We start from the raw sequence: 16,738 nt of genomic DNA, 5'->3' as shown, positions 1-16,738 counted from the left end.
AATTTCAAGGAAAAACACAACGGAAAATCGATATAGGAAAAAGTATATTAATAAAAAGACAGAATGCTGTGACAGGAATGGGACAAGCCAAGAAGAAAGAAAACGCCGAAAAGCAAATGTGAGGTTACGAGTGCTCATTACCAATTTCGTTCAATCTTTAACGTAACGTATCTTCATTACTGGTAAGACAATCGTCTCGAATTTCTTCTCAAACCATTATATACTTCAGTGTTATTGTGTACTTTTTCATAAACTTAGTAAAAAGCGCTCATTCCTAATATGGAAAGATAAACGATTTTTTAGGCACAGTCCTTAAAACTCTGTGAATTTTTCTTCATATTTAAGCACTTTTATCTAAATAACCGATACGACGAACCTTTTAAAATTTGACATGCGTGTCAGCCGACTGTCTATTCTGTGTAAACTGTGTGTGTAAATTTCAAGACTTTCATAAGAAAATTGTTTCACGTTCGAAGAAAAAACTTGATGAAAAGTCATTCGAGATTGATGAGAAATGTGCGAGAGTAACTGGAGCTGAATTCACGTCGATACAAATAAGAAGGTTGGATCACAGAGATTACGTGTTTTACTGGAAAATCAATGACGAGAGAGACGAGCGTATATCGAAGCGAAGAGACTCGGTGTACGGAGTGTAAAGATGCTACGCGCAATAGAGTGAGTCAATATCGAATGTGTATTTGCACAAAAAGAACTTGCTGATCGAGGATATGAGGAAACTTAAGGGCAATACTTTTGAGCCTTATTTATTTTAGAACGAGATCTCTCCGCTCCCAGGCGATCCACCGTCAATTTTTATTACTGTATACTTCATACATGCACTTGAGACTCTCACTGGGTAAGATTCTCGATTGAAAACCGATTAATTTTCGCATTCACATAAGTCCGTTGACAAATTGTACGGGAGGATATCGTACAGGAAATGATACGTTTGAGCGAACAGACTGAACGGTACATGGGCCCAAAAAAAAGTTGAGCCGGATGAAATGTCGCTTAATCGGTGCGGAAAAGCGTCGATGGACGACAATAAATTGGGAGATTCGTACGCGATCAATCTCCCCTAAATAAAAGCCGAATCGCTGACGCAAAATCGACTTCTTCGTTTGCTCAATCCTGCTCCCATAAAATCCATAAACATGAGGATCGAGTCGAACAGATGCTGTTTCACAGTCGATAACTTTCGAGAAGCGATTCGATAGTACGGTAAAGTCAAAGCTGTAAATTACGTGAAACTGTTTAGACGGTTCATTCGTCAGCCGGAAAACGTTCGGTGTTGCATGTAATACGTCATACACAGAGTCGAGTGGAGCTCGTAGGTGCTGCTGGGACCGAGGATGGCTTGCTTCGATGCTCCGTTGGCTCAGCTATGAAGGAAGGATCCACCGAGAGGCTCCTGCGGTATAATGCTTTTGTGAGGGGTTTGCGGTGTCGAGGGGTGTGCGATTGTGGTAGCCAGTGCAAACAGGAATTAACCTCAGCCATTACTCGCTCCTTTGTGATGGTCAATATGCCTTCGGCTGTACATACTTGTACGATGTAACTCTCCTGCCGAAGACGCAAACTCTCCTTTACATGTATATATCGATATTAAAATCCACATCGTGTTTATATATTATATCGACAGCTTAGAGAGGAGGGACGCTGTACGGAGTGCATGGGTATCAAGCATGATTGCGGAGCCCTTTTGACATCCATCGACGCAGCATCGACTGTTCAAATATATGTATTTCAAACGAACAATGATAATGAAGTGAGCAAGTTAAGGTACTCCTTTCACGGACTTGAATATTCTGCAAATAACTGATTTTTAGTCAAATTCCATGGGAACGGATTGGCGAAATTTCAGGTTAGGTTATCGAACATTTAATGCGGAGAATGAAGAGTTGAAAAATCGTAAAATTTATAGGAATCCATAGCGACGATAAAAATAAGGATTACCAAGTGCTTAAGGGGTCTACCCTGATCAGAATTTTCAGAAAATCGTTTTTTTCATTGCATTTTTCAAAAATATACATATTTAAAAGGATCGTACTAGAATTTTATAAAAATCTGAGCAGCTCAAGTGCACTTTTGAGCGACGTTTACTCGGCTGTCTGAGCGCGCTAATACCCACCGGCCAGTGCGCTACCGCGTACCTGCTGCTTTTGTTTTAACGCGTTTTTCTCAAAATCACGAAACGATGAAAAAAACGTGCTTTTTCGTAGTTTTTGGAAAAATTCCCGGCATTTCGTCATTTTTGAGAAAATCAAAAATCGTATGACATACGCTATAGGCGTATTTACCTATTGAATCTAAATCCATCTTTATTTTTTTTCTCCGATCATCCAATCCAGAGATTTTATCAACGATGCACACCCAGCTTTTTTTGGACCTGTCTTCTCCCCCATATTTCTGTGCGAAAACTGAGTAAAATAAATATAAAAAAAGTCCTTTGTCAATTTTAAGAGTGTATTTTTTAAGCCTAACACTTCTTATATCCGCATATTTACAATTTATACCGGTCAAAAAAATTCGTGAAAATTTCGAGTCGAAATTTCGAGTGTCCCAATTTGCGCTACCGAAAAATATTGTCACGCGAAAGGAATACCTTAAAGGCGCTATTGGCCGCGACCTGTAGCCGAACATTCGTTTAAAAATTATGACGTTTTGCCAGCAAATGGACTGGAACAAAAACAATTCTCTGCTCCAATTTCCCATTGAATTGTTCACCGCATCTGAATAAATATCAATTTAATTCATAAAAAGTAATTTCGCTTCGTCACGAGAAGATCAACAGTAATTTTCCGTTCCGTTTCCCGCACGCGATACCTTCGATATAATTGATCGTCCTCGTACCCACATCGATCGGAAAGCACATAATCGAAGATGCGAGCTCCACTCGGGCAACCTTCGAACCACGTATATTCCGGAGCTTATCGGTCTCTTGGTGCTTCCATATAATAGCGTACGTTTCGAAGAGAGCGAAGTGCTCGCCTACCTGAGCTACACTGGAAGATCTCCGAGTTGATTACCTCCAGGCTCTCCTCCATATATTTTCTAAACTATCGATTCAATACACGCAACTATCGGTCCGTATTATCGCGTGTTTATACGCATAAATGTATGCGTCGATGCGCATATATGCTCGGCCAGTTTTCGCTACGTAATTGGATTAAACTGCGGTGCAAAATGTGCGCGAGGGTCTTACACGCTCCGAATATTTCGTGTATTTCGGCAACACACGTGCAGGATCGTGGAAATTCCCAAGGGACCTCAAAACTCCGAGGGTCGAGTGAGAAGATTTTTGAAAAACACGCGAAATAATGGAGCCCCGGAAATCGTGTAGTGTGAAAATTTACAGAACGTGTAACCCAGAAAGAGGAAAAGTTTGGAGCAGCCGCCTCGACGATGCTTGCTGCTCCAAGTCGCAATTCCTCGAGTTATTTATTCACTTTTTCTTTGTTATTAAAGTCCTGCTCTAAATTCTACACTGGCTGGGGGTGAGTCGTAAATAAAGAAACGTAAAGCGGAGCTCCGAAGCCATAATACACTCGTCATATTTTGAGTTTTCTATCGTGAGCATATATACACGAAAACTTGTGATGCTCGGGCGAGGGAATAAAAAGGAAGTACGCGGAGAAAGAAGAAAGTATTGGGAACCGAAGCAACGAGGCGCCAACGATAAAAGAAAACTTATCGATTTATCAAAAATGGAAAAAACCTCGTGTTCCTCCGGTGAATTATAAATAAAGCGAAGTCACCCATCGCAGCTGAGGCCACAAAACATTTTTTATACCAAGTTCCAACCCCTCGGAATTCTCGTTTGCAAAGCTCATTCAAAGCTTTTATTATTCTCGCCACAACTCACAAAGACGTAAAAACGTTTAACCGGGCGTAGCCGCCATGGCGGTCCTGGCCGTCGCACACCACCTTCAATTTCTTTGCACCCCGAGCCCGGATACAACGACACGAACTTTTGGCAAAACTACCTAATTCTCGTAAAGCTTTCGTGAGATAATATTAATGCAACATTTTCAATGATAGTTAAGTGGCGCACGTAAAGATCAGGAAATCTTGACATTTCCAACAGTGGATTTATGTATACACGCACCGCACGGCTCCAGCTCAGAGCAGCTAAGTACTGAGCTACGTATGTTGAATTTCAAAGCTGCAGTGAGACGAGAAATGATATTTCGCAAGGTGGAAGGATTAGTGAATAAACGAAGAGCGCTGTCGAGATAAATTAATGTCTGTCCTTAATCACACACTTTGCTAAGGGTATATAAATACATGGATTTTATATACACACAAAACATCTACTTTCCTAATGGATTTATGAATGCCCGGGGATGTGTGTAAGTGCGCTGGTAATCCTATGAAGAAGAAACCACAGAAATGGTCTCTTATAGCTCTCGACTCGTAAAATTTGACGTTCTGTAGAAATCGTAGGTGAAGTGTGCCGGAAGAAACTCACTGTACATGTTGAGAAGATGAATTGAGAGTGAGGATTGATGGAAGAAAAAAATGGAGAAAAAGTCTCGGTAGGAGGGAATTTTCGAATAAAAATGAATCGAAAATTTTGATCAATTATTCAAACTCGATTCTGAGCAAAGAAACTTTCTGCTCGATTCCGTCTCCTCGCAATTTTACGATGTCGAAAATACTGTGATAGTGCAAGCCCGATAAATGCGTGGCTTCGAAGATGCCCTGATTATTCGGCGAGTAATAATTTTCTCGAAGGTAAAGAAATAATTGAAGATTGTTTTTCCTGAATTCCGGAGCCCAAAATTTTCGCATTTTTATTCATTCGTTACTCCTCATTTTTAATCCGTAAACACCACATTCCATTCGAGGTCACACACTCACCACACCGGTGCAAATTTGCACTTGGACTTTTCAAAACGTTTTATCTCATCCATGAATTTATGGAGTTAATCTGACAACAAGATTTTTTAGCGGTAACCTTAGTAATCGCGATTACAATCATCGAAAAACTTGAAAAATCATATTTTATTATTAAATAATGGGCAAATTGAAGAAAAAAATTTTAAACAATTCATTTTTCTGAGTTCTACACAGAAAAAAACGAGACCGAATATTCTAGAGAAATGTACTACAAATATAGTATCTCAGGGACAGTATATACGTTTTAGATTGCAGCATTAATTCGAAGAGCAGCAATAAGAATTGTTCTATCCACCATAGTAAAAAGACCAATTATTCAAAAGACTCGAGAGTCTTTTTCTCTATAAGCATAGTAAAAAATCTTTTCAGTCGCTTCAAATGCTTATATTGTAAAGTATGCTCGAGAGCGACCCCAAAAAAAAACTACATGTACGGTAAAATGTCACACGTATTCGGTGCATATTCGTGTATTTATCACAGAGCACTAAGCTGACAGTAAAAATGTGTGATTTAAAATACATTTCCGCTTATCGGTAAGTGCTGGTCTGACACGATGAATAACACTCGAAAATGAAACATAATTCTCACGTGCATCACTTTTTGCTATCCACATAAAGCCGTTTAGAATTGAAGGGACGAAAAATTGGAAAATTCTAAAAATACTGTTTGTAATCGGTGCGGCTAAATACTTTGAAAATTCTTGAAAAATAATATATTCCTCACTATAAAAAACGAATCTGTATTCTCCGTGTAGACACTTGTAATTTTCGTGAATTTGCACCAGTGTGCTGCCAACGGATTAACAATATAATGTAATTCGTGGCTCGAGAAATAAAAATGTGAGTTTCGCGTGAGATAGCCTGCTGTGTACGTGAATAACGCTGGCGTGTAGCCCACACAAGTGTATCCTTCAATTCGCCTTCTATACACATTGGAAGTGGAGTTAAATCAAGCCTGGCGCCTCTTCAATTGCGTCCTTCAATCATCCCTTTCTCTCCCTTCCTCTCCTTAGCAAACCTTTGCTTACAAAGGCACATATAGTGCTGAAAATTTCCACTCTCACTCAAAGTTGCACACTGTCGGTGTCGCTGTTTTATCTCTATGTGTATATACGTATTCAATATAGATATATTTATCCACATTTATAAATACATTGTACACAAAGATTGAAGATGGGAGGATTGCTTGAGCTCGTAGATCTTGTTGTACGAGGAGACTGCTTGTGGTTCGGGTCAGCAGTGAGTTTACATTTGTACTCGCTCTCTCTCTCTCCCTCTCTCTCTGCTTCTCACGGGAAGAAAGGAACATCGAGGGCGAAGTTCGTGTAGTTTTCCTTGCATAATAGCGAAAAGACGCAAAGTGTAATTGGATTTCTCCAATTCTTGGATATATCCTGCTCTCCTTTTATTTTTCTTCTTGAGAAAAACTTGATATTTGTCTACGTGACAGTTCTCTGTTTTCACCGATTCATCAGGAATATATCATTATGGGAGAGGTGGGAAGGAGAGCGTTTGAGGAACTGTGCGACGTAGGAGTATAAAGTTTGTAACGTATAATTACATTGGGGAGAAAAAATATTCTCAATCAGAATAAACGAGAGTGAACGAATGAATAAATTTGACACGTGGCACAGACACGTCAGAGGAATCACTGCTTTTCGAAGTTGCAATACTTCTTCGGAATTCAGGGCTCGAGCATCTTTTTGACAGTTCGCATTTCCTCGTATCGTTTTTTCTCTCCTTCTCTTCTTCCACCCAGTTTTATCATTCTTATATTTCGAATATTAATTCAAGGACATTCCACCGAGAGCTTCCACCTGAGTTATAACCAGTGGAATTTATATATCGTGAGCTTTCACAAGCATCATCCACTCTGATATATGCCTCACTACGTTCCACGTCTACGACATACGCGTAAGTATATATACAGATGGCACTCGTATTATATTATACATATAGGGAGACCAGCTTAAAATTCCTTTCACATCCGTCCTATACAGATAGATAGAAATACACTCGGAAAATTCCAACTTAAAATTCCGACTTAAGGCTCGATATATGCTTCGAAGCTTCGGCTGTGCTTCTTGGAAACAGCCTGCGCGCAGCCCCTCGCAGGCCTTTCTTTAGCTTACTTTTTTCGAGCTTTTTCTCTCTCTCTCTCTCTCTCCCCCCACAGAAATTACGTTTTCTCTAGTTTTTACCATCGTTATTTCGACTCGCTCCGCGAGAAATGTCCTGCATGCAAAATACCGAGCTCTCGCCCGTGACCTCAGGCCTCCGTTCCTTCCTCGAATTCCGGTCCAACTTAAAGAGCTACCGTGACATTGGGAAAAACGCAAAAGTGCGGATTATTAGGATAAAACTAGTTGAACGTTTGTTTCCAACGGACTACGAGAAACGCCAGCCGGGATTGAGCCCTTCTGAATCAGCGTGTACACGTGAAATATGCATGCGAAGCAAAAAACATGTCGCACAACGACGACGCACATGCATGCACCTAGATTTTTCAGAGCGTGTTGCGAAATACATTTTTCCTCGACACTCTCAACGAGACGTGATATACGGAGGCGCGAGATCGCATGTGAGTGCTGCGTCGTACGTGCTTCAGAATTAATTTAGCAAATTTTTTTATTTTCACTCGTTTCTCTCGTCTCATTCTTTTTTCAGGAGTAAGTTGAGTCTCTTCTAAACTCGAGGGTAAGTATACACAATAATGTGAGTACACGTTTGAACATATCCATTTTGTATGGGCATGCACATCGTGCAGTTTATTTTTCAGAGTATAAAAGTCTTGAAGAATCCATTCTCCGCATTTTTTATTACTCTGCGCAGTTCCTGTACATTGGGTTTCACCAGTCTGTTATTTAGAGTACTCTCAAATGTGCATTTATAAAATGAATCTAGAAATGTACGAAAATGATATTTTTCCATTTCAATATGATATTCATTATCGTAAAAACCTGACAACTCGCGACGAGCTCCAGGGAAAGGTGCATTCAGAAATCCTCTTCAATTTGTATGCCAAAAAACAAATGATTTCATGGGAAATTCTGTAAAGCCGATACTCAACATGTCGAAAATGCGTTGTAATCGAAAAAATATGAAATGCGTGTGTCTGTGGAACGAATGCGCTGTCAACGTATGGATTTAAAAAAACGTTTTGTCAGCATCACATTCGAATGAAATGAGTAGAATAATCGAACCTGACGCGCTCAACTCTTTCCCGGTGAATTTTCGCAAGGGAGGTCCTTGTCGCAGACATTTTTCGACTGTCTCTTATTGATTAATTGACGAATGCAATTTTTGAAAAAAAATATCTAAAAAACTGACTGGAGACATGGAGGATGTCATGTTTTTATTATTCAGCGAAATTTCTAATTCATTCTCACATCGATTCGTTTTTAACATAGTTCATGCATGGAACGTGATTTTCTTAAGAAAGTCTTGAAATTTACGCAGAGTTTGAATCTATATGAAGAAAAATACACAGTGTTATAGGAACTATTTATCTTACCATATAAAGAATTTGAACGCTTCTAACGAAGTTTATGAAAAAATACACAATGAGAGTGAAGTATATAATGAAGGTTCGGGAAAAAATTTGAGACGATTGTCTTACTAGTAATGAAGATATATTACGTTAAAGATTGAACGAAATTGGTAATGAATATTCGTTTAACCTCACACATTTGCTTATTTCGGTATATTTTGTTTCTTCTTGGCTTGGCCCATTTCTGTCACAGCCTTCTGTCTTTTTGTTAATACTTTTTTCTTGATTCATTTCCCTTTGTGTTTTCCCTTTATGCTCTCTAATGCGATTTTTGACATAAAAAACTGCAGTATTTTCGCCAGGGTCGAATGAAATTTGGGGTTCAGTCGGTGATGGATGCTCGATTAATTAAGGGCTTGTAATTTCATTCGCCAAAAGATAAGTTGAAAAAATTTGTTTACAATTTCGAATAAATAACTCTGACATTAATTTAAAGTGATTATATATTTAATTATTGAGTATAAATCGATCCAATTTAAACACCCATAAGGTTCGATCCTTCAGACATGAACTACCTTAAAGGTCACACAAACGAATGATGTGTGGCCAATAAAAAGAAAATAAAACGATTCATAAAAAAATGAAATAACAAAAAAAATTACGTACAAAGGGAAGCCGGTGAAAAGAGCTTTTCATAACAGTGATTCATGATACGTAAGGCGTTTCGTTTAAAACGACACTGCAATAGCTCGTTAAAAAAGACTGCGGCGTATCATCGAAAAATGAAATTTTTTGTCATGCTTGACATATGAAAAGGAAAAAAAACAATACGCGATGAATATAAATCGTGAATTTCTAGGATGAGCAGCATGGTATATATTGAAAATTCGTGCAACGTGGATCAGGATAGTCTGGCTGGCAGCCAATCACAACATGAAATTTCATACGCGAGATATCCGTCAGTTACTGTCGAATGTTGTGTCGTGGCATCAGTCCAATCTCCATTGTATGCAGCTCGTACAAAGCATCCAGTAGCACTATTTATTATTCGCTATAGTGATATTATGGTGAGGTAAAATAAAATGCATCGATTTTGTGAATGACATGCACAGTTTATCGCAACGAGCCAAGACTCGGTGTAGCGATTTAATGTAAAAAAAATCTACAAATTGAAAATAACGTGAGAACAATTAGCCAAAATAATTCGGTTATTTTGGCTGAATTACTAAGTTTATAAACGCAAGGTTGATAAATTTTTTTTTCTTTGACTGGCGTCAGTGTGAAAATACATTTTTTTCTCAGGCTTTTAAAAGAGGATTATGAATGAAGGGTTTTAATGGAATACGACTGCATTGGCGTTTTTGAAATACGAAATTTTTGAGTTCGCTGCCTCACGATTTTTAACCATGAAGCTCCCATAAAAAGAGGGACTTCGTTGATAAATTATTAATCAACCGAATAGAATATATTTAGGGAAGCAGAGGAATAAATTTAACAGGTGACATGAAAAAAAAACGAAAATGGTATGCGACGAATTAATTCAAGTGGGACGTTGGTCTCTCGACGCCCTTGGCGAGTAACTAAAAAATTTTGTTGAAATTATCGAAATTTTCGAAATGGAGAAGTGCGCTGGAAGCAACATTTTTCAAAGGCTGCAATTCAATTTTCCAAATATTTCAAATTAACTTTTTAAAAAGAATCTAAAGCTACTCAAATTTTGCAATTTCGAGTTTTTAAATTGCTTCAAATGGCGGTTTCGTTTGAATATATATATTCGCTGCGAATAAAAATATTTTCCAACGCGTATCAGTCCCGGAACATCCATCAACTTTAAAAAGGTCCCTCGACGCTGCCCCCGACCCTGTCACGAAGAGTTTTTCATCCCTATCCTCGTACCGAGAGCCACATGCACTCTTGACCCTTCACTTGGCGACCTCTCATCCTTTTTTATCCCCAGCTCACGAATCCATTCTTCATCTATTTGCAGCCGTTTTTGTCCCTCAGCGAATAGAAAAACAATCGAAATATTTTTCCATGGCTGTTTCATCGAGCGGAGCGTTTCCCAACGTTTCTTCCATTCTCGCCACCAAGTGACGTCTGCAGTCTTCCTTTTTAACGCAGAAACTTTTCAATGCACTTACTGAAAGTGAATCATAAAAAAATGCAAATAAAAATTCGGGATCCGCCCTTCTTGCCATTCGTAGACTCCCTCCCAGGAAAATTCGAGCAGCAAACTTCGCAAGTTTCAACAAATTGCGTTTCCTCTGTACCAATTACTTGTGTATTTTCATAATTGATTGTTCAATTTCGCTTCAATTGGAGCAAGTATTCGAGTAACACCAATTATCACTAATCCCCAAAGTACGTCGAGTACAATGAGGGGAGAGTCAAGTGGAAAACCATCAAGAATGAACGAGCCAGAAGAAAGAGTTTTTTATAGCGAGTAGTTCGTGCGAAAGTTCAAATGTGCAGCCCCCTCCTTCCCGAGCCTTCCCCCATCGACTTTCTCTCTCGTCGTATCCGAATTCTTCTAAACGACTCTTGATCCTTTCATCGAGCTTTGAAACTTGGAAAAAATCATCTTGCAAGAAACTCTAAACGATTTGTTCGCCAACTCGGAGTCTTGGAGCGCCCGTAAAACAAACTCGGGGATCGCTTGACACAATTTTTGCCCGGAAAGAATAACTTCGGTGATTTCATCACGAGGATTTTGAGTTTATTCTTTTCGAAATACTTTTACACCAATGATTTTTTATGAATCGATGACTATTTCCTAAGATTTTCGATGACGACAAGGGAACCTTAAAAATTCGGTCAGAATCCAGAGATTTTATCAACGACGCACATCCATTTTTTTGGACCTGTCTTCTTCCCCGTTTTTCTGTACGAAAACTGACTAAAATAAATATAAAAAAAAAATTTGTGTATTTTTTAGGCCCAACACTTTTTATATTCATATTTATAATTTATACCGGTCGAAAAATTCGTGGCAACAGTCTTTTATTTGGCCGTCTAATTAGGGTAGACCCTTTCGCGTCTCAAGACTATTTGTTATTGGTCCACCGCACCCATTTTTCAAATTCGATCAAAGCGACACGAATGCCTGGACAAAATAAATAATGAAAAACTCTATTGATGATTTTCGTGGTTTATGCGAGACTTGAAAGCGACACGAGAAGTCGGAAAAAGTGGCCGAAACGAAAGAAGTAATGACGAAAAAGTTTGCTCAAGTTGGCGAAATACAAGAGAATCACTGACCATCGACAAAAGTATGAAAACTCGTATATAATGGCGGCTACGTGACCTCGCTCCCGGTTCGACTCGATGAACGAAAGTAAGATAGAAATAAAGTGAACTATATTCGAACTGAGCTGAAAGAAAGAGAAAGAAAGAGCTGAAACGAGAGATGAACAAACGAACGAGAGGAGTGAGGCGCTGCTGACTGACGAGGCCGAAAGAGATCGAGGATCCTGACAAAGAAAGAGCGTCGCAGATATACATAGTTCATTTGTTCGGCATACAAAAGTAACTTGGCTCTAGCAGATGAGATTTTTGGACAAAAAAGGTAGAAACTGAGTCCGCTATAACTTGTATGAAACTCGGTCGAGCGTTTTTTCTTTCTCTTCTAAATCGAATGATAATACTTTGCGTCACGATTCTCACAATAATTTTCCCATATCGCGTGGATTAAGGAAAGTCACGACTTTCATTGTCAACGAATCGAGCCCAGTCGTCAAGGAATCGGGCAATAAACCACCGACCAACAACCTCATTACTCATTTTGCTCATTTTTTCGATCCCCGATCGGTTTGTGCTGCGTGGACAACACAAACCCGAAAAATTCATACATCCACGAAATTAAATATAAATTTTTTTTCTAAACTGGTGCGTTTTTTTCCTAGAGAATTGAGTTTTCATTTTTTCATCGTTCTTACCACTCGTCTCGACCTCGATCCAATATTAAGGTAGAACTGAGGACCGTATTTTATGATGTCTAAATTAAACCGATTTTTACTTCCTATAATTAACGATATAATCACTTCAAATTAATGTCAAAATTATTAATTCGAAATCGTAAATAAGTCTTTGAAACTTATCTTTTGGCGAATGAAATTACAAGCCCGATCGAACCTCAAATTTCATTCGTCCCTGACGAAAATACGATAGTTTTTTATGTGAAAAATCTAATTAGAGAACGCAAAGGGAAATGGATTAAGAAAAGGACAGAAGGGCAAACCAAGAAGAAACAAAATGCCGAAATAAGCGAATGTGAGGTTAAGGAAGTTGAGGCATTAGAATGAAAATGATGTCATACCGCTTTTAAACCGATTGCATCTTATAAAGTGAAGTGTAAAAAAAAATCAGTTAATTTTTCAGACAGTTTAGGAGCGTCGTTGCTGAGAAAAATCAATAACAATTTGGGCCAAATAACATGTAATCTTATGGAAGTCAAGACACATTCAGTGATATCTCCGTTAAAAATGATGCTAAAAATATGAAATTTTTTGGGCAACACGAGCAAGGCTTGCCGAATAATGTCAATTTTTTTTCAGATTTATTAGGAGATTTGCTGAGATTATATTAATAATAATCTGTTTTCCGTGCAGTTTTTTGATGCTAGGATCGTCACTGTTCGTGTTTTCAACTGAGCTTTCACCAGTTTTTCGTCTTTTTTCCCCAACTTTTCTTTAAAGTGTATGCAACATTGCCAAACTATAAACTGGCCTAACTTTTGAAAGGTACAGATCATCACTTTTGGGTAAAAAAATGACTGTACAGCCTCAACTTCCTTAAACGAGTGCTCATTACCAATTTTGTTCAATCTTCAACGTAATATATCTTCATTACTGTAAGACAATCATCTCGATTTTTTCCCCCAATCTTCATTATATACTTCATTGTTGTTTCATAAACTTCGTAAGAAGCGTTCATTCGTTATATGGAAAGAAAAACGATTTTTTACGCACAGTCCCTGTAACCCTGTGTATTTTTCTTCACATTTAAGCACGTCTATTTCAATAAGCAAGAAAACGAACCCTTTCAAATTTAATACGCGTGTCAGAGATATTTCGCCACAGAGAATTTCTCAAATTTATTAAGAACAGAGATGTGTTGGATCAGAGATGATAACGATACGGCATATTTTGGAGCAGAGATGCTCCAGAGTGAAAATATTTTGGAGCAGAGTTATTTTCGCGCATGCATTCTAAAGATTAACCTTTTACAAGAATAGAGATATTTACGAATAAAGATATTTATTTATCAGCCAACAGATTTTCTCTCATAGACTTATTTAAGAACCGGTAATAAAGAATAGAGTTGAAACTGGACTAAAAATTAAAGATATTTACTCGTAAAGTTGATGAAACGCAGTGGTAGAGTTGAAGAATAGAGTTACGTCAGAGTAGAGAAATTACCCACAGAGTTATTCACGAATAGAAAAATGCAGTATAAAGAAGCGGTACCGCCTGTCAGTCGACTGCCCATTTAAGGAGTTTCGGTACAGAAGTCAAAACATTAAGAAATTGATCAAATTTGGTGATAATGTTCTTCAACATCAAGTGCGTAAACTCAAATTTTTTCAAAATTTTCTTCTACTTAGTTATCGAGTAATTACGCATTAAAGCAGATTTCTCATGCCCGGAATGTATACCTATATATATGGAAACGCTATGCTTATACACGTAAACTTTAGTGATCAATTACTCGATAACTGTGTAGAAGAAAAATCTTAAAAAATTTGTGTCGTCAAATTTGGCACTAAAGAATATGTTCACCAAATTTTATAAAATTCTAAACTTTTTGAATTTTAAAATTTTTTTAGCATGGATTAACATGGCAACATTGTATCGCCTGTACCGAAACTCCTTAAACTCCGTATAAATTTCAAGACTACCTTAAGAAAATCGTTTCGTGCCTGAACTACCTTAATCTTTGATTTATAAAGAAAAATAAGATTGAGCTTACCAGGTGCGTTCCTATGAATAGGCGCAGCAGGTGCAGGAGGTACGGATCCCGCGATGCTGTAGAGGGTCTGTCCACTGCCGTATTTAACGGCTGAACAGTTGCAGGGTGTAGCTGGCGTAGGCAAGCCCTCGCTGCCCCCAACACCTCCCCCTCTGGAGCTAACCTGTACTACCGATATTTCGTCGAGCTCGTGACCGCTGTCGTAATGAAACAAACGGGTTGCGCTGGTGCTCGCTGCACCAGCACCACCGCCACTTCCGTCGCCGTCACTACGACCACCACCACCACCACCCCCGCTTCTTCCACCTCCGGTGCTACGGCCCTTAAGCGACTGAACCAGCCGCTTGGCGCCCGAAGACATTCCACGGAGGTAATCCAGCCTTTCGGTAGCACCGCCGCTACGCGTCGACCCACCTGTTCTTTCCTCGTCCCTACGAATCCCTTTGCCAAACAACACTTTTGCAAACTTATTAAAAAGCCACTTGTTCACTGAATTATTGAGCGAAGTTCACTCGGTTGTTTAAAAAGCTCGCACTTTGCCTCCCCAATCATGCGAATCGTTTCTGTTCGTCTTCGAATTCTTGCTTGGTTCGTTGATTCGATTATTTCAAGACCTAACGCGCACCCTCGGTTCTACTTTATTTTTCAAGTACACTCGATTATAAATTCTTGCGTTGAAAAACATTCTCGTGTTCGATTCGATGGGTGGGACGATCGAATGTCACCGGGTCGTCATTTCGATCGATTGATTTTTTTCTTATAAACGGTTTTTCTCTCTTTTCGTTCGAGAAGTTTCTAGTCGAAACGATGGCATTTGATTCGAAGCGTTTTATGGAAGCTGGCCCACTGGTGGCAACGTAATTTCGCGGAGTCTCGTTCGCATCCGACTGAGAATTTACGTGGCAGTTGTTTTACACCGGGAATCCGGTCGCCTGGTTCTCAACAGCCTTAATTATGAGTGGGGAGTCCCGTGGATTGCCTCAACCGGAGACGGAAGAACGAAAGAGGGGGGAAAAAGCTGAAGGAAAAGTGTAAAATGGTTCTTTCGGCGTTTTCCCGACTCAGCCAACCTCGAAACCCATGGATGATGCTCTTTGTATACCTCTGCGTGTATTCGTTCGTTGTAACTCATTCGACTCGAAGAACAAAAGAAATTGATTTTCTTCTCTCTGCCGAAACTGCGTTTATCCGGCTCCCCGCGCCGCGATTGTCTCTGATAGAATTGCGATAAAGCGTTTTTTTACGGTTAAAATATTTTGCGCATTTGATTCTTCTCGTTTCGTCCTCCTCGTCCGCCTCCTCGGACTCTTCCTCCTCCTTTCTGTACTCGACTTTCCGATAACCGGCTATCGTCGACTCGCTCGAACGACTTTTGTAAATAATCGCCAATGGATTTACGTTGGAGCGTAACTCACCTCGAGTTTTCAACGTCAAATCGGACATTTCGATGATAACCGATGTCACCGAATGACCGGTGACTCTGCGCTCATTTTATTCCTATTTTTTATTCGCGTCCTCGTTCCCTCCTCTTTTCCTCCAATCTCCCCGTCCTCCCGGTTTTTAACTCTCTCTCAATTTTCTCCTCACTTTTATCATCCAAACTCTTGTTTCCTCAGCCCTTCCACGCCGCTCTTCTTCGGCCTCCCAATATTATTACAGTACTTTGTACTATAATGGATCATACGTCGAACAACACGGAGCGTTTCTGACGCGGCAAGCACAACGACCAATATCCGGACCTCTTATCCTTCGGCGTCTTATCCCACGACGACGTAACCTTATTCTTCCTTTTCTCAACGTTCTCACGTGCAACAAGTGTCCACAACCTGACCGCTCATTTTCCATGCGTCGTTGTGAACGCGAAATCTTTTATCCAGGCTCTCACTTATCCCGGAGTATTTCTCGTTACTCGATTTTAACGGACCCAAGGAATCCTGAAACATGGAAAGATGAGCACGAATGTAGAAAAGTACGTAAAAAAACCATCAATTTTTGTTGGCCGAATCCGTCGCAATCATTTTCTCGACTTTCCTCAGCTCAAAACCCCAATAAATGTGTGTGAAATTACAAAGTCCGGTTGCACTAATTTTCGAAAGTTATTCATCGAAAAATGCCTGACGATCGGTCACTCGAATCTCAACAAAAAAACGATCTTTCCACATCGCTTTCAAAGTCCCTCTCAAACGTATTCGATTGCAATAATTTATTGGGACATTATGATCGAGTGGAGCACCATCTCGAGTGTTAGACTCCATTAATCAAATATATTTCCGAGTATTTATCAGGATACAGAAATTCGAAATCGAGAGTATAAAGTTAGCTGTATCGATTCGAGGCGGCCGAGGGTACATCAATATTGTAGATGGAAGCGAGTGAGAGC

General features: G+C 39.4%; 1 protein-coding gene and 1 long non-coding RNA gene across 6 annotated transcripts in view; both read right to left on the bottom strand.

The window, feature by feature from the left end:
- The window catches only part of LOC122411279 (cyclic nucleotide-gated cation channel alpha-3), a 177,779-nt gene that overhangs the window by 141,381 nt on the left and 19,660 nt on the right, over positions 1–16,738 (bottom strand). For all 5 annotated transcript variants that reach the window (XM_043419989.1, XM_043419993.1, XM_043419992.1 and 2 more), the window contains one exon: positions 14,359–16,292. In XM_043419989.1, the coding sequence (XP_043275924.1) occupies positions 14,359–14,719 (361 nt within the window). In that variant the 5' untranslated portion in view covers positions 14,720–16,292. The remainder of the gene's footprint in view (positions 1–14,358; positions 16,293–16,738) is intronic.
- On the bottom strand, positions 781–4,152 carry LOC122411285 (uncharacterized). Its single transcript, XR_006261135.1, has 3 exons — positions 3,719–4,152; positions 1,312–1,563; positions 781–1,233 (listed from the first exon to the last, which is right to left on the bottom strand). It is a non-coding gene; the product is annotated as an uncharacterized lncRNA (long non-coding RNA).

The sequence above is a fragment of the Venturia canescens genome, chromosome 5 (assembly GCF_019457755.1).
Source record: "Venturia canescens isolate UGA chromosome 5, ASM1945775v1, whole genome shotgun sequence".
NCBI lineage: Eukaryota > Metazoa > Arthropoda > Insecta > Hymenoptera > Ichneumonidae > Venturia > Venturia canescens.
Note: the sequence above shows the minus strand (reverse complement) of the source record. Positions and strands in the feature narration are given on the sequence as shown.